The following is a 17,277-nucleotide window of genomic DNA, read 5'->3' as shown; positions in this document are numbered from 1 at the left end:
CCTACACTCCCCCATCTTCACCCTCCTGCCGCGTCGCCGGGTCCCTGGACATCGGTCTCAGGGTCCCCCCTCTGGGACAGCTGCAGAAGCCTCTCAGCCGCCCCTTTGAAACCGGGACGGCTGGGAGGCAGGGGTGGGGGTGGGAAGGGCCAGTCACACCCCCAGGCATCAGGGCTTGAGCCGCCCTTTCGAGTTGGCAGGTTTGAAGAAGACAGCTTGTCACAGCCCAGGCCACAGGGAAGGTGCTGGTCTGGCTCCGGGGCTCCACCCTCCTGGGACCCCCACCTACTCAGCACCCAGAACCCCGCCATGGACATCAGGGGTTTTGGTCCCGGTGGCCCAGTCTGGCCTGGGAATTACGGAGAACACAGCTGGGTCCCCCTCCTGTTTCTCGAGACTGGAACCCTCCTAGGACAAGGTGCAGGGCCCACTCCCACCCCACGGGGAACTCACGAAGCTGGGGGTAGGGAAGCTTTTGTGCTCCTGTTTGGGACCCCAATGGCATCACGGGTGGCTGCTAGCTGGTCTTTCTGCCTGTGACCAAGGGCACATTTTAGGTCCTGGCCTTGGTATTTATGGAGGGGCAACTGTGGAGGGCCAGCGGGGACCAAGGCTTGGCCCCCAAGCGCCCAAGAGGCAAAGCCCCGCCGCGGAGCCTCTCCTGGTGCGACCCCGGGAGCCCTGACCCTACCCCGGGAGCGGGCCTGACTCCGAGACCCTCGGCCCTTCTCGCCCCAGGACCCTACCCTCACGCCGCCCGGCCTCTCCCACTCGCGCTCCTATCGGCCCCTCCCACTCGCGCTCCCACCGGCCCCGCCCCGTCCCCCGGCGCCCCGCCCACTCGGGGCTCCCAGGTCTCGCAGGGTCCCCAGGGGGCGGGGCCGGCCAGAGGCCCCAGGTAGGCAGGTGAGTCCGGATAACTCCGCGCCCGGTTAGGGCGGCCCTGGGAGCCTTAGTCCCGCAAGAGGCGCAGGGCACCCCAGAGAAGGATGCTGGGCGTCCTGGGGCCATGTGGTGCCCTCCTGCCTCTCCCCCACCCCCCACAGCTAGAAGCGGGAGATGGCGTGGCTGAGGACTCTGAGCGCCAAGGTGTGGCCAGCCTGTAATCCGGGGCTGGGCTTCTTGGTGGCTGCCCAGCCCCATGCAGATGGACCTGTCTAGTCGTCCAGACCCCACCCCCGCCCCCATGCCCTTCCCGGCACCCCAGCAGGTCTACAGAGTGACCAGCCCCCCAGCAGCCCTCTCTCCAGGAAGGGCATTGGGGGATGGACACTGGTCTCCAGAGAACCAGACCTCTCAGGCTGAGACAGGCCCTAAGGGTGGCCAGGTCGTTAGTCCCCGCCTTCCCTGGGGCAGATGGTGAGGCTGGTCCCCATGAGCCAGGTGGAAAGCACCGGCCTCAGGCCAAGGGCACAGGGCTGGGGTCCCAGAGTCTCCTCTGAGGTTCCGAGGGACCGCACCCTCCAGGAACCTGCCCCTCTGCCCGCACGCTGGAGAGGGGGCAGCTCAACTCCTATGACCCAGAGACGGCCCACTGCCTGAGGTCTCCCCACTGCCCAGGGCCTCCTCTCTCTCCACCCTCCCCCTCAGACTGAAACCCAGCCAGGCGTCGGCTGCAGCCAGTCCTGTCTGGGGAACATCTGTTTGGTCACCAGCTGTGGGCCACCGGCAGCCCCCACTGCCGCCCGGCTTCCCGCCGCAGCCAGGCCCTGGGTCTCCCTTGGGGCTGTGGGTGGCCCCCGTCATCCAGCCTGAGCTTGGTGAGGGGTCCCTCAGGGCCGGCCCCTGCCTCCTTAGAGACAGGAGTGCAGTCCACCTTGGGAGGCCAGAGGCTGGGGGCACAGAACTGAAGAGGACAGGGGGTCCCGTCCTGCCCTGCCTGGGGTCCCAGCAGAGGAGGGAGAGGGGACTGAGGCCTGAGAGACAGCAGCAGAGGCGGAGGTCCAGCTCGGAGCCGGGGAGAGGAAGTGGGCAGCAGCCCAGCAGGGGGACATGGAGGAGGCAAGAAGGCCCAGCCTCCAGGTCAGGTGGAAGATACCCAGCCACGCATTAGGCGGGGCCCATGCTCCTGGCCTGAAGTGCTGAGAACCAGAATCAGGCTGGCCTCACCCCTCCTGCCGGCTGGCCACCGTGGTCCCGCTGGGGGCCTTGCGAAAATCCCACAAGCTATTCGTGCTCCTCCTTAAGAGGCTCTAGAACCTGCGGGCCAGGGTGGCCCAAGCTGTGCCTGCTGGCCGGCAGGCGAGTTAGAGCCTGTCTCCCTGTCGAGGGAGGCACTGCTGCCCCACCAAGGGTGGGTGGGGCCCTGCGGCAGCCCCCAGCCCACCTGCCCACCGAGGGTATGAGGCGAGCCCCAGAATGTGGGGCGGGAGGAGCACGGGCCCTGCGGTGAGGACTGGGGGCGGGGGGCCACACCAGTACAGAAAGCAGACCCCCAGCCAGCCAGACTCGGGCTGGCCAAAGACGCACGTACAGGTGAGCGTCCAGGACATTGATGGTGGGTTCCGGGGGCCCCGAGCCTGCGGCCTGGCCACGCGGCTCCCGGCATATAGGTGCACACACGTACACAGGAAGAACACCAGCTTCGAGGAAAAGGATGCACGTTTTCTTGTTTAACAAAATAAATTAAATATACGAAGCTTCAGCTCAAACTCTATATAAAATTACAGAGGTCTGGGGCCACGGGTAGCGGGGTGATGGGTGCCCAGGCCAGGGTGGACATCCAGCATGGCCACAAGGCCAGGTGGGTCCTGGGCCCCGGGAGAGGCCAAGTCTCTGTGGCCCAGCCCTCCTTTCATCATTATTAATATTATTATCTTAATTTCTTAAATATAAATATCAAAGGCCCCTCCTCTCTGGCAGTGGGAGGCCGGGTGGGACAAAAGTCACCCCCCGCTGGCTCCAGCCGCTCAGGACAGGGCCCAGGACTGCCCCGCCCGACCCCCTCCAGGGTGCTGGTGGACTCCTGGACACCAGGACAGGTGGTGGCAAAAATAGCCAGGGCAGGGACACGGGCAGGCAGGCGCGGGGACGGGGTCGGAGTTTTTGGTTTGCAAAGCCAGGGTGCCTCTCAGATCTCCTGCCAGGCCAGGGTGGGGGGGTGACCATGGCCTCCGTGAAATCCTTCTCACGGGGCCAAGGGATTCCTTCATGAGCTAGCCGGTCGCCACATGCACACTGCGGTTACAATACAGGCCTTCCCAAAGGCTTCTCAGTCTGCGTGTATGTGTGTGTGTGTGTGCGCGCGCGCGTCCACGTGTGTGCGTCTCACGGGGCACGGGGAGATGGCCCCACGGTCTGTCCTCCCCTGTGGCCCTCCCCCAGCCTGCCGCTGGCGGTGCCGCCACACGCCCACCCGAGGCACCCTAGCCCTGGTAGTGGGTGTGCTGGTGCTGGTGGCCTCTGCCCTGCACATGTGAGTGTGAGTGTGTGTGTGTCTATGTGTGTCCAGAGGTATGTCGTGTGTGTGTGTGCGTCCACGTGTGTGTGCGTCTCACGGGGCACGGGGAGATGGAGTCTGACTGTGTGTGTGTGTATGCGCGCGCGTCCACGTGTGTGCGCCTCACGGGGCACGGGGAGATGGAGTCTGACTGTGTCTGTGTGTGCGCGCGCGTCCACGTGTGTGCGTCTCACGGGGCACGGGGAGATGGAGTCTGACTGTGTCTGTGTGTGCATGCGCGTCCACGTGTGTGCGTCTCACGGGGCACGGGGAGATGGAGTCTGACTGTGTGTGTGTGCGCGCGCGTCCACGTGTGTGCGCCTCACGGGGCACGGGGAGACGGCCCCCAGCCTGCCGCTGGCTGTGCCGCCACGAGCCCGCCCGAGGCACCCTAGCGCTGGTAGTGGGTGTGCTGGTGCTGGTGGACTTTGCCCTCCACATGTGAGTGTGTGTGTGAGTGTGTGTGCGTGTGCGTGTCTGTGTAGAGTTTGGGGTAAAGCTTGGGGCCAGTGGCCGAGCCGGGGCCCAGCAGGTGCTGGGGGGCGGCCGGGGGCCCGAGCTCCTCACACAGCCCCACTCCGGGGCCGGAGCCCAGGGTGGCGGGGGCGGGCAGGTCCTTATCCCCGCCGCGGTCGCGGGCTGTGGCGGGCGGGCGATGTGCAGGCGCCGGGGGGGCCGGGGCCGGGGCGCACGGCTTCTTCTTGGCCTGGCAGAGCCACAGGACCACGGTGCCCACGATGAAGACTGCGCCGGCCGGGATGCCGATGACCACCGGCCACGGCAGGCTGGTGGTGGAGGACGAGGGGGCCACGGGCGGCCCTGGTGGCTTTGGGTCTGTAGGAGAAACCGAGGAGGGGCAGGGAGGGAACCGTCAGGGCGCGGGCACCCCACAGCCCAGCTGGCGCGCATGGGCGGGGTCTGGCGGGGCGGGACCCGCTGGGGGCGGGGTGAGGCCCACGCACCGGGCAGCACTGTCAGGAAGGCGCTGCGGAAGCTGTAGCCCATGGTGTTGGCACCCAGGCAGATGTACATGCCCGCGTCATCCTGGCGTGCACGCGTGATGAGCAGCTTGTTGAGGTAGGAGCCGTCAGGCCGCGACCACACGTCGCCGGTGGGCAGCACTACGAACTTCTGGCCACCCACATCGATGGTGGAGTTGTAGCGGCCTTCGGCGCCGTACTCCACGCGCTTCAGCCACTGGATCACCGGCTTCACGTCGCTGCGCACCTTGCACTGGAAGGATGTCGTGCCCCCGAAGTCCACCGTCGTGTTCACGGGGTGCGTGCCCGTGAGCACAGGCTTGGAGCGCGTCCGCTCTGCGCAGGGACAAGCGTTGGGCGTGGCCCCGGGGCTGCAGCCCGCCCCCAGCCCTCGCCCCACCCAGGCCCCCGCCCGAACTCACGGATCACGTCCACCTTGTAGGTGGCGTTGATGGCGCCTGCGCGGTTTGACACGCGGCACGTGTACTTGCCGCTGTCCTCCGGGCGCAGGTTCTTCAGGCTCAGCGTCCACTTCTTCTTCCTGTGCTCGCCAGCCTCCGGGCGGGTCAAGGCCTGGTCATCCTTCATCCACATGATGTCGGGCCGCGGGTGCCCGCTGGCCACGCACTTGAGCCGCACGGAGCTGCCCACGGGCCGCGCAATCACGCGGCGCCTCATCTTGGAGGGCTGCGTGAAGCGGGGCCGCGCTGAAGAGGGAAGGAGATGTGGAGGTCAGAGGGCCGGGTAGGGTCGGGGGAGCGGTGAGGCCCAGCCCCCAGCCCACCTGACGCCCCTCTGCTCACCCCACTGCTTGCTGGCTGGGTCTTCCTGGCCCCCAGAGGAGCTGTCGTGCCCGGGGCTCTCCCTTCCTGGACTGGTGTCATCTGGGCGGGGCGGGCAGGGCACGTGAGAGGGGCCTCAGTAGCCCCTGTGAGACCCCAGCATGGAGCCCAGCCCCAGGCCCAGCTTGGAGGCTCCAGCACACCAGCAGGAGGCCGTGGATGCACGCCCGCAGCTCAGAATCCCAGGGACAGCTGGGCGGGAGCCGCCTCCCGGCCCACTCCCTGGGTGCAGGTGACCCCGCCAGGCGTGGGTGGGACGGAGGTCTGGCTCTCCCACCCTGGCTCCCGGGGGTCTGCAGGGCCTGGGGGTGGTGGGGGCCGGGGCCTGCCAGCAGCTGCAGTAACCCTAGCCCACATCAAGGGGCCGAGGGCTCGGTGAACTGACATGGCTCGCATACCGCCTGGTCATCCTCCCCTTTGAAAGGACGTGGTGGGGGACACCCACAGTATTCCCATTCCACAGTCCAGAGGGGACCTGGTGGGGGGGGCGGGGAATGCTGAGGAATGCCCCCTCCCCGGGACAGCCGCCGCCTCCAGGGCCCAGGACCAAGGCCCGGCTCTCGGACCCCACCCTGGAAACCCAGCGGTGGGGTGTGTGGGTCGGGCTCCTCCTTTGTGCTGCTCCGGCGCCCGTGGGGGAGGGCCGGGCCAGCGCCTGGTACCAGCGAGTGAAGGGCGTGTTGCTGGGGCGCCGCCCAGTCCCCAAGCCCGGGCCCCGGAGGCAGAGAACACAAGGCCCTTGCTTCCCAGCGGCCCCTCTGAACTTGGAAACCTGAGCCTCAAAGTCACGGCCGACGCCAAGGCTACCGGCCGGCCTGGCCCACCAGGCTGCACTTTGGTGCGAGCTGGGGCCCCCCACCCACTCCTGCTGTCTCCCAGCCAGCCCTGGCCCCTCAAGCCAGCAGAACTCTGGGGGAGAAGAGGCCGGGAGGAAAGGCCCCTCCCCGAGGTGCAGCCTGAGGAGGCAGGCCCGGGCTGGGGGTGTCCCGGACTAGAGGCAGCCAGCGGGACCCCCGGGTCCTGGGGGGCAGTGGTCAAGTTCAGGCAGGACGGGGGGTGGCGGTGGGCACTCGGGAAGTGCTGCCTCCCGGCCGGCGCCGAAAAACCTGACACTGACCCATCACTATGAGCGTGTAGTTGACGCTGAGGCTCCCGAAGCCGTTGGTGGCCTTGCACACGTAGGCACCAGCGTCCTCCGGTTCCACCTCTTTCACCTTCAGCCCTTGGGGCAGCACGCGGAAGCGGCTCCAGCCGCCGTGGATCGTCCGGCCGTCCTTGGTCCACATGGTCAGTGGCGGCGGGTCCCCCTCCACGGGGCACTGCAGCCGAACCGTGCGGCCCAGCCGGGCCACCTGCCTCGGGACCACCTTGTCCGCCATCCTCGGGGGCCCTGCGGGGGTCAGAGGGCTCTGTCAGGGAGGAGGGGACTGGCAGCGGGCCGGTCAGGGCAAAGGCAGTGTGGGCACTAGGAGCTGGCGGTAGGGCTGTCCCTGCCGGGAGCCCACCCAGGACCCCATGCAGAGACTCCTGCCTGCCCCCCCAGACCACGGGGGCCCCTGCGCGCTCTCGCACAGGAGCCGGAACACAGTCGGGAGGACCGGCTCACCCAGGACTCATGTGCACAGACCAGTAAGGACAGCCCCTCACGGACAGGGTGTGCACACGCGAGTGTCTCTGCATCTGTGCCCGTGTGTGCCTGGGCTACACTGAACCAGGTCTGTCTGCCCGGACAAGAGCCTCCCTGCTGCCAGCCAGGCCACACCAGGTCACCAAGGCCTTGGGGTCAGAGGGCAAGCAGCTGGGCACTCCAGCTATGGGTGACCACTCTCTCCCGTGGGAGAAGGCAGAGTCCTGAGCTGAGGCCATGGTGCCCTTGACCGTCCCTGATCCCCCCGGCCTGGGTCCAGCTTCAGTTCCTCCAGGGTCAAGTGTGGGCACAATGGGGGTGATCAGGTCTAGACGGCAACAGGAGACGGCTCGGGGGAAGGACACCGCGGACACCACAAGGCTACGGAGCTGCCTCCAAGGGGACCCTCAGCCCCGCCGTGCCTGTGGCCCGGAGCCGGGGCCCATGTGCAGCTCCAGCACCACGGGAAGACCACGGGGGCTTCGGGCCTCTCTCGTGGGCAGCCACCCGCTGTCCCTCCAGACCAGGAGAGGCAGCCGTGGGCACTCAGCTGCCCTTCTCAGGGGCTTGGCCGGGCTGGGCTCCCGGGACTCCAGCCACCAGCCACTGGAAGGTGCCTCCACCCCTCGAGGCCGCCACTCAGGCCAGGAGGGCCGCGTCCGGGTGTTCTGACTGCGCGGAGGTGCCGGCCTGGCGCGGCTGCTCTGAGACGCTATCGTTCGGGGCCCAGGGGCGGCATGTGTTTTCAATAACCAGCTGGTGTTTCTTCAACACGCAGCTGCCAGCTGGTTCCACCGCTGCTTTGCAACCAGAGTGCTCCTGTGGGTCCCCCAGACGCTGCGGCTCCCAGGGCCCTTGCAGGGCGTGGACCTCCGTCGCCCCTGCCTGGGGTGCCAAGGGAGGGTGGTGGCTGTGCCCCTGGGGATGGACGAGCTGACGGCCCCGGGCTCAGCTTCTCTGGGGCCCCAAGTGGGGAGGGGGTCCCGAGGCTCTGCTTCCAGGGGACCGGGGTGTGAGCGACAGAGATCCTATTCGGGGGGCCGCACCCCCCTCAGGCAGTTAGTTGCCCCAGCCAGCCAGCCCTCATGCTTCCCCTGACCACCTCTCCCTAATGACTTGGCAGTCTACAGGGCCCGCCCCCAGGCACCCACTCAGCTCACAGTGCGGGGGGGCATCGGAGGCCCCAGACAAGTGGACCCCAGGAGGACCCAACCAGGCTGCCCAGGGTCCAGCCTCATTCCCAGGCAGACCCTGTCCACCACCTGTCACTGCCTGAAATTCCACCATCCCCAGGGGCCTCCAAGGCTGCAGGACAAAGAGGGTGCCCCCAGCCTGCACCCGGTCCCCCAGGCTGACACCTGGACACAAGGATCATACACGTGGACCCACACGTGTCCACACAGACACACGTGTATGCGAAGCCTCCCCCTTGGGGCTCTGCCTGTCCCGACCGCAACCTGCAGGCACCACTGGGCCCTCGCCAACACCCCCAGACCCTGAGCAGCCTGCCTCAGTGGCAAAGAAGGGGCCGGCCCAACCATGCGGGCCCTCCCCATCCCCCAGAAGGAGGCCTTCAGAAGAGGGAGTGGGGCAACCACGGGTGGTGCGGACGCTGCCCGGGGTCACTGCAGAGAGGAGGGACGGGGCCCAGTGACCGCCAGATGGGCCGGAAGTGTGGCCCCCCAAGCCAGCCTGAGCGGAGGAGGACGAGGCAGTGCCCACGGAGGCCTGCGGAGCCAGCCGCATCCCAAAGCAAACAGCCCCTCCCGCGCGGCCGCCCCGCCCCCACCTGTGCTCCGCCTGGCCAGCCCCGCAGCCTCTGCAGAGACCCCTGCAGGCTCACAGGCGGGAGGCCCAGCCCCCCAGACTCCTGGGGGTTTTGGCCGCCAGCATGGCTGCAGCAGCTCTATATTTAGCCCAGGAAACACAAGCCCCGTTGTTCCACCTGGACGGGGCATCCTGATGCTCTGCCATGGGAAACTGAGGCTCACATGGGGACCTGGGGGCCCCTGCAGGGCCTGGTGGGGGGTGGGGCCCGGGGGGGCGCCCCTGCCCCTCAGCTCCCCGCAGGCCCTCCGCCCAGCTGCCGCCCCTCCCTAGAGCGTGGCCTCCAGGAAGCCCCAACCTAGCACCTCCCAGAGCCATGGTGCTGGGAGGTTCAGGGCACAGGCAGGGTGCAAAGTGGGTGTGGAGGCGGTGGGCTGGGCAGGGTCTCACCCAGGACGCGGGCTGAGCACCACGGGCATGGGCAGAGTGAGCAGAGCCCCTCCTCCTCTCCCTCCTCCTCCTCTCCCTCCTCCTCCTCGAGCTCTGCAGCTGCTCGGGCGTTGCTTCAGTTGCTGTCGGTAGGACTCTTTGCGACCCCACGGACTGTAGGCCGCCAGGCTCCCCTGACCATGGGCTTCTCCAGGCGAAGACGCTGGAGTTGGGTGTCATGCCTTCCTCCAGGGAATATCCTAACCCTAACCCTGAGTCTCCTGCATTGCAGGCGGACTCTTCACCCCTGAGCCACTGGGGACCCAGAGCTGGGGCCACACACGGCTGCGATGCTGCCCCCCGTACACTGTCCCCCAGACGCACACCCCAAGAGGGGGTGCGGACCCCCTCCTCTGAGCACCAGAGACCCCCAGGCTTGCAGCTCCCCCACCTGGATGGGGGCTCCATTTCCCCACGTTTGCTATAACAAGACCCCGCTGCGACCCAGGGCAGAGGTGCTGGGCAGATGGAGAAGGGACCCCCAGCTGGAGCCCCCCAAACCCCCCCAAGTCATCATCATAGGGCCTGGGGGCCACCCTGAAGTGCAGCACCCGTGCCTCGTGGCCTCTGCCCCCCTGGGGTGGGGTGAGCTGCCCTGGCCATTCCATCTGGACCCACACTCCCTGCTCTGTTCACAGTCTGCCAGGGGCCTGGCCGTGGGGAGCGGGGGCACCCCAAGGTCAGCCCTCACCCCTCCCAGCCACCCAGGGTGCTCAGTGGGCCCTGGCCTGCGACCCCAAGCTACCTTCAAGGTGGGTAAGCCAGACACCAGCCCTCCCCCAAGCCCCAGGTGCCAGAGGCCTCAGAGCAGGTAAGGAGACGGAGCCTGAGCCCCTAGCCTGCACGTCAGGGCAGCCCTGTCCCCAGCAAGCCCCGCAAAGCCCCGCAGGTTTCCAGCCTGAGGAATGCTCTGGCCGTGGCAAGGTTCGGGTGGGTTGGATCAAGCTGACCACAGTGGGCCTGGCCGGTCGGGAGCTGCCATCCTCTGTGCAGGACCAGCTAAGCCAGCAGGTGGGGAGGGGGCTGGGCCCCAGAGGCCGGCCCACAGGGCCGGCCTGGACGCTGGTGCGGTAGGCTGTCTAGGGGGTGGGACACACGAGGTGCTTCCCATGGTGAGTGCCAGGCTCTGGGCCCAGCACCCTCCCCAGGGAGGTGAGGCCCCAGGGGAAGGGCAGGAGCACCCGGCGCAGGGGGTGGGCACAGGGGAGGACCACCACATGGCTGCCAGGAGGCCGGCAGACCCCCGCCCAGCACCGCTGCACAGCCACACAAGCACACAGGCTCCTGCTCACCAGCTGGTCCGGGGCGGCCCCGGGGCCGGACCCACAGGATCTGCAGTGGAACTGGTAGGACCCGCAGGACAGGTGGTTGCCTGAGAAACCAGGCCATTCTGGGCGTGGCAAAGGGACGGCCTGACCCACCGAGCAAGGCGGCGGGAGCGTCCCCACCACCCACTGCCCAGCCGCCCGGCAGGGGAGTGGGCACCAGGGGCCCCTTCCACTTCCAGGGGAAGCCCAGCCTCAGGGCTCCTCTACCTCACCCTCACCACCCCCAGGACCCCGGTGGGGGGCCCAGAGCATCACCCTGATGGTGCCACATCCCTCGGGGCACCCATGGGAACTGCCAGGGGGGACGGTGACTGGAAAACGCCCGTCCCGCCCGGGGCACAGCTGAGCGCTGGGCAGCCCTGGTGCAGTGTCAAGGTCTCACTGGGTCCACAGACTCAGTGCTGACCCTCCTGCAAACCTGCCCGTGCCTGCCCCCCGCTGCCACCTCACAGACGCGCTCCCAGCTGTCAAGGGCGGAGAGGGCCCTTGTCCACTGGGGCCTCCCACGCCTGCCCTGCTGGACGCAGCGGACTGGGTAACGCGCTTCGGGGCCCAGACCACCCAGGGGCAGTCGCCTAGGAGGTGAGAGGACCCTTCCCGAGCCTGGAGCCCCCAGGTGTTCAGGGCGAACGCGGGGTCTCTAGGCTACAGCTGCAGACGACCAACCCCCAGCAGCCGGCCGGGTCCCACGTCCGCTCCACTGAGGTCTGAGCGGCTTCTCCAGGAAAGGCCCGAGGCTCTGAGGCCCGAGTGACCCAGACTGGGCACCCCCAGGCCCCGGACGCCATGGGGTGGGCCACCGGACCCTCAGGGTGAGCTCCAGGACCAGCCCCACAGTGTAGCCAGGACCCAGACTGGCTGCTGCGCAGGCGGGGGCGGCCCTGGACTCGAGGGCGCCCGGGGGCAGTGTCACGGGAGCCGGGGCCTCCCTCCTCCCTGCCGGCTCCCCAGGCCCCGTTATCCAGCACACAGCTTGTGAAAATCTCACACAAAATAAACTCCCCGGCAGGAAGAAGAGGACTTGTGTTTCCTGCCAAGATGGGAAACCCTGGGGTTCGGCAGCCCCGAGGCTAGGGCAACTCCCTGCCCTGGCTCCAGCTCGGGGACAGCTCCAGAAGCACCCCCACCCTGGGCCAGTCCCCCCCCCAGGCCAGTCTGTGCTCGGTGCGGACATGCGCCCCCCCGACCCTAGCATGCCGCCTCCAGACCCTGCCCCAGCCACTCGGCGGGGCACAGGGTGGGAATGGAGGCCCCAGCACACAAAGCCTCGTGGACCACCCCCCAGACGCCCCCCTCAGCCGACCAGTCCAGCCCTTCCCCACCCAAGGGCCCTACCCTGCTAGGCCAAGGCGCCATGCCCACCCCGGGCCTGGTGAGCTGCCCACCTCTGCCCATGACACTCCCACCGCTGGAGGACTTCCTCGCCTCACCTGACCAGGACCACCTCTCCTTCCAGGCCCATCCCACCTGGCCCTGTTACACCTGAGCCTCTCCAGGGGACCTGGGCTGTGAAACCCACAGGATGGCGGCCCCTGCTCGCCTTGGGCCCTGAGAGAAGGCAGACTGTACTTACTGGAGCACCCGTGACCACCGCTAGGAAGAGTGGGGGGCCGCAATGGACAGAGTGTCCATGGGGTGGGCACCCCTTCCTTCTGCGTGCTGACCTGCTCACTGAGGCTGTCCCCCGGACACACCAGGCTGCGGTCACCCATGGAGGCACAGAATGGGGCAAAGCAGGCCACGATGGGAGGCCTCCGCCCGCCTCCCCCGCACGTCTGTGGGGCCTGGGCCGCCCAGCCGATCCAGAGGCTGGGGCTGCTGCTAGAGAAAACCAGCAACTCCCTCGTTAGGGCCGCCGCAGAGCCAGGAGGACTCGGGGGCCCATTGATCCTGGCGCACTGGAGACGGAGCCTGGTAGGCAGCACTTCCAGGCCCAGCCAAGGGCGACTTTCTTCGCTCCCTCCTCCCTGCAGAGGGGGCAATGGTTTATTTTTCTTTCCAGGAGTGGGGCCGAAGACAAGACATAAGTGGGCCGCTGGCCCAGGTCCACCTCGCAGAGCCTGGGCCGGGCTCCCGTGAGTCCACCTTGGCCCGGCTGCACACTGGCCAGTGCCACCTGCAGGGGCCTGGGGGGCGAGGAGGAGGCCCCTCGCAGCCTGGTCAGACGCTGAGGTCCACCAGCACACATATCACAGCCTTTCTGACAGCCGAACGCCTCCCTGTGGACTCACAGGCCCTGGCAGAGCCTTCCACCACAGCCCCCAGGCAAGTCGGCCTGAAGCCTGCACTATCCCACAGGCGGAAGGTGGCCCGCACGCTGGCCAGGTCCAGGGGAGGGAGAGGGGCCTTCAGGGCCCGCTGCTCAGAGACCGTCCACTGCACCATCCTCAGAAAAGTCCACACGTGGCACTCCTCAGAAAACCCTGAAATGACTTCTTTCAAAGTAAATTGTAAAAGGCACTTCATTCGGAGCCTCTCGAATTCACACTGAGAAGTAAAGTGGAAACGGAGAAAGCCAAAGTCTTTTTTCAAATTTGAAAAAAAAAAAAAAGCTTAAGACTAACCCACCAAGATTGTGAAACTTTGGGAAAAGGGGAACCTTAAAAATATTGAGTCTAGAAATGTACTGATTCCAGAAATTGTGACACCACGGGGAAAGCGGCTTCAAAAAACCACCCAAACTCTCTCTGCGCTGGTTTGCCTGCCTGAAGAAGGTCCACACTCAGCCTGTTCACGCGCCAAGTGGGAAGGGCCTGAGATGGCTCTGCCCTCCAGTCCAGGCCTGGAGGAGAAGCCAACACGATTCAGGAAGAGCACCCCCCCACCAGAAACCACAGAGGCCCTTGCCCTTGGAAAGTGGATCCCACCTCCCCACGGCCGCCAGGGCCCTCACCACGCAGCCCAAGGCCTCAGCCAAAGGGCACCAAGAGGGGTGTAGCCCCTGGGGGACCTCTCGGTGCCAAGGCAGGCCCTGCTGCCCACAGCCGTCCACGGCCCACTGCCACCCGCCCCTCCACTTCAGGCTCCAGCCAGTGGCCAGGTCAGGCCAGTGGCCTCCCAAGCCTCTCTGGCCAAGTGGCCAGAGGACAGGCAGGTTCGGGGATGGGGGAGTCCAAGCAGACGAAAGGGCAATCGGAGGCCGAGCTGCTGGCCCCGGGGGTGGGGAGCCTCGCTGGGCATGACCCGAGTGTCCGCAGCACCCTGGACACTGCCATCCCGGCCACGCCTGGGCAGCCCCCACCCTCAAGCGAGCCAGCCAGTCCCCGGCAGGGCAGGCGGGGGGGTACCGTGGCATGAGGCCCACCTGGGCCGCCGCCCGCCACCCCACACCCGAATGTGGCCATATAAGGCCAGCTTGGGCTCGGTGCGCCTGCGGGGCAGCGGCGGGGGCGGGGTGCGACGCCTCAGAGGACTGGTGGACAGGGCAAGGACAATCCTGAGTGGTCAACACACCCACAGGGCTGGCCTGGCCACAGGTCCCGCCTCGCTGAAGGAGTCCAGCACAGAACACGGCAGTGGGAGTCCATGGGCACGCATCACCCATCGCCAGTCAGCCAAGGGCGCCACTTGCTGGGGGAGGGGTCCCTCCAGGGGTATCTGAGGCTGCCCTCTTGCCCGCGTCCAGGCCCCACTGTGGCACATGCCGTGCTGAGGGACGCACTGTGTGCCTGAAGCAGGTGGTCTCAGCATCTGCCTTAAGACAGGCCCTTACTCCCACCCCGTGTGCTGGGTCCTGTCCCCTGGCCCCAACCCTGCACCTTCTTGGAGACGGGCAGGCCTAGCGCACTGGTCTGGGTCGTTAGTCCCACATACCAAGAAGGTCCCCACTGTCCCCACACCCGACCCTGGCCACCAGGGGGTTTCTGTAGGTTTTCAGGGGCCTAACTGGGTCCACTGTGGCCAAACTGCCCAGTGCCCAGGGATCCTCCATCAGTGGCTGCCCTCAACTGCAGCGGCGGGTGGATGTGTGTGTTCTGAGGGGAACTGGGGCCAGAGCCCAACCTGCCAGCCAGTGTGGGACCCCGTGCCAGAGCTAGGGGAGCCCACACAGTGAGATCACCCTGTGGGTGATCTGGGGGACCTCATGATGAGAGGGGAGGCCCCACAGATAGCTGAGGAGCCCCTTGGGTGTGGGGCCGACGCGTGAGCTGCACTGGCCCGTGGGTGAGCTGGGGGCCCAGTGGGTGAGGGGCCGGGCTGCGCGCGGCCAGCAGGGGCGGGGCGCAGGCACGCGCGCCAGGCGGGCACTGTGGCAGAGTTCAGGGCCTGAGGGAAAGGGGCGGCGCTGGCGGAGGCCGGGGCGCCGGGCTGGGCGCCAGCACTCACCTCGGGCGGCGGCGGCCGGCGGGAGGGCCCCCAGCAGCAGCAGCAGCGGCAGCACTAACGCGGGGCTCGGCGTCATCTCGGCCAGTGCGGACCTGGGGGTTATTCAAAGGCTGGTCACTTGCGTGCGGGTGGGGGGGCTGGTTTTCCGCCCCGCTCCCCCTCCCCTGGGCCGAGGGCCCCGGAGCCGCCAGCACCCCGGCCCTGGACGAGGGGAACTGAGGTGCGGGCCGCCCCGCCTTCCCTGGCGCGCTCCGGGCGGAGGAAGCGGCGGCAGGGTAACCGTGGGTATCAAAGGCAGACAAAGGGTTTACACTAATTACCGACCTCCCCCGCCCCCCCTCCAAACACCGTCTGGATTCCTGGCGCTTGTAACTCGGGCCCTGCCCGCGGGACACACAACACCGGCGGCCCCGCAGATAATCGCCTGCGCCATTAGCGGACAAATTTGCGTTGGGGGGGCCCACGTGGGGTGCAGGGGCGGGGGCGGGGCGCGGGCAGGACCTCGGGCCGGGCGGGAGCCGCGGCGGCGCGTGCCGGTGCCTGCGGCCCCTCGCCGCGGAGCGGGGACCCGGACGCTCGGCCCCCGCCCCCGCCCGCGGCCCCGGCCCCCGGCCCTTCGGAATCGGCCCTCCCAGTCCGCCCCGGGAATCGGAGGCGCGCGGAGGGGCTCACCTCGGCGGGGCTCGCGGGCCGCGGGGCTCAGGGCCGGGCCCGCGGGGCGCGCTGCGCGGTCATTGCCGCCCCGGGCGCCGCACCCCGCCGCCCCGCGCCCCCGGGCCCGGCCTCGGGACGGGGCGGCGCTACCTGCGCGCTGGCGGCTCGGGCTGGGGCCGGGGCGGGGATCGGGGGCCGGGGCCGGGGCGAGGGGCGAGGAGGGCGGCGAGGGCGGTCCGCGGGCCGGGGCCGCGATCCCGGGGCGGCGGGGCGAGGGGCCCGGGGCGCCACGCCGCGAGGCGTCCTTCCCTGCGGGGCTTTGTCAACTCTCCCGGAGCGAGCGCCGAGCCCGCCGCGCGCCCCGCCCCGACACAACTTCCCGCCAATCGGCGCGCCGTGGCCCCCGCGCCCCGCCCCCCACGACCCGCCCCCGCGCCCCGCCTTGCGCTCCGCCCCGCGCTCGAACTTCCCGCCAATCGGCTCGTCCTGGCCGCCGCGCCCCGCCCCCGTTCCCCGCCCCGAGCCCCGCCCCGCGCCCGAACTTTCTGCCAATCGGCGAGCGCGCCCGCCCCGCCACCGCCTGGCTCGCGGCCTTAACCCTAGCAGTACGGGACGCCCGCGGGCGGGGCGGCTCCCCGGAGCGCGGCCACGCCCCAGCCCGTCCGCCTCTCCCCCTCAGGCCCCTGGCTTCACCCCCAGCTTGTTTCCACCCGCTGGCGGCCGGGGCAGCACACTGCGCCCCCACCCAGCCCCGGCCCAGCCCCGCCTCGCGCACCTCCTGGTCCCGCACCGTCCACCTCGCACCTGCACCCGTTGGCGCCTGCATCCGAGCCCCCAACCTCAGGCCAACAGCCCCCCGCGCGCCTCTAGAGTCGTCCCTGATCGAGCTCCAGTTGGGCAGTCCGAGTCCCGATATCTGAGCCCCCCGGTGGTCGTCGGGAACGGAGGGGAGATCCAAGACCCCGCTCTGACTCCAGGCGACTCCAGGGAGAGCCAAGTCGGGCATGACGTGGGGTACAGAGATCCCGCCCTGGCTCCTCGGCTCATAGATCGGCTTGACGGAGAGCAGACGTGTTCCCACCGCCCACCTGGCGGTTTGCGGCCTCCTATCCGCTAGCGATGGTGTGCGTGTGCGCTCAGTCGTGTCCGAGTCTGGATTGTAGCCCGCCAGACTTTTCTGTCCATGGGATTTCCCAGGCAAGAGGACAGGAGTGGGTTGCCCTTCATACTGCAGGGGATCTTCCCCACCTAAGGATCAAACCTGCCTCTCTTGGGTCTCCTGCGTTGGCAGGTGGATTCTTTACCTCTAGCACCAGGTGGGAAGCCCAGTGAGGGTAACACAAGGATATTAATAACTCAGCACCACCTTTAATCCTCATAATCAGTCAAACGTCTTGCTGTCACCGTGCAGATGAAGACATGCAGGCATGGAGAAAGCAAGTAGTTTACCCAAGATTCCCCGGCACTTGGGATGCCCGGGACTGGACCACGCACTGCAGCGTGCCCCTGCCCTGTGGCTCTTCTCCACCTTGCCCCACTGCCCTTCCCTTTCCTATTCAGCAACCGACATACACTGGCCCCCATGACTGCCCCCCTTCCGTCCATCACCTGACCACACCCAGGCTCACTGGCCTGAATCACTGGGCCAGTCTCCCCTGGCTTCCCCTTCACTGTCCCGTCACTGAAATTGAGAATCATCATTTTTAAAAAACATATTTTAAATTTATTAATTTCCTTTTTGGCTGTGCTGGGTCTTCATTGCTGTGCGAGGGCTTTTCTAGCCGTGGCTGGTGGGGGCTACTCTTCTGGGGGTGTGCAGACTTAC

The 17,277-nt window shown here is 67.8% G+C and overlaps 1 protein-coding gene across 2 annotated transcripts; it reads right to left on the bottom strand.

Moving 5' to 3' along the window:
- Positions 1-2,583: 2,583 nt before the first annotated feature.
- On the bottom strand, positions 2,584-15,770 carry FGFRL1 (fibroblast growth factor receptor like 1). Of its 2 annotated transcripts, XM_070366775.1 has the most exons (7): positions 15,471-15,770; positions 14,799-14,890; positions 6,379-6,651; positions 5,223-5,303; positions 4,842-5,126; positions 4,402-4,755; positions 2,584-4,273 (listed from the first exon to the last, which is right to left on the bottom strand). In XM_070366775.1, the coding sequence occupies exons 2-7, from the start codon at positions 14,872-14,874 to the stop codon at positions 3,831-3,833; spliced, it is 1,512 nt and encodes a 503-aa protein (XP_070222876.1). In that variant the 5' UTR covers positions 14,875-14,890; positions 15,471-15,770; the 3' UTR covers positions 2,584-3,830. The 2 variants fall into 2 exon arrangements, with proteins under 2 accessions (XP_070222876.1, XP_070222877.1); XM_070366776.1 differs by lacking the exon at positions 5,223-5,303.
- Positions 15,771-17,277: the final 1,507 nt, after the last annotated feature.

This window comes from Bos mutus, unplaced genomic scaffold (genome assembly GCF_027580195.1).
Source record: "Bos mutus isolate GX-2022 unplaced genomic scaffold, NWIPB_WYAK_1.1 CTG207, whole genome shotgun sequence".
Taxonomy (NCBI): domain Eukaryota; kingdom Metazoa; phylum Chordata; class Mammalia; order Artiodactyla; family Bovidae; genus Bos; species Bos mutus.
This window is presented reverse-complemented; position numbering and strand designations above follow the sequence as displayed.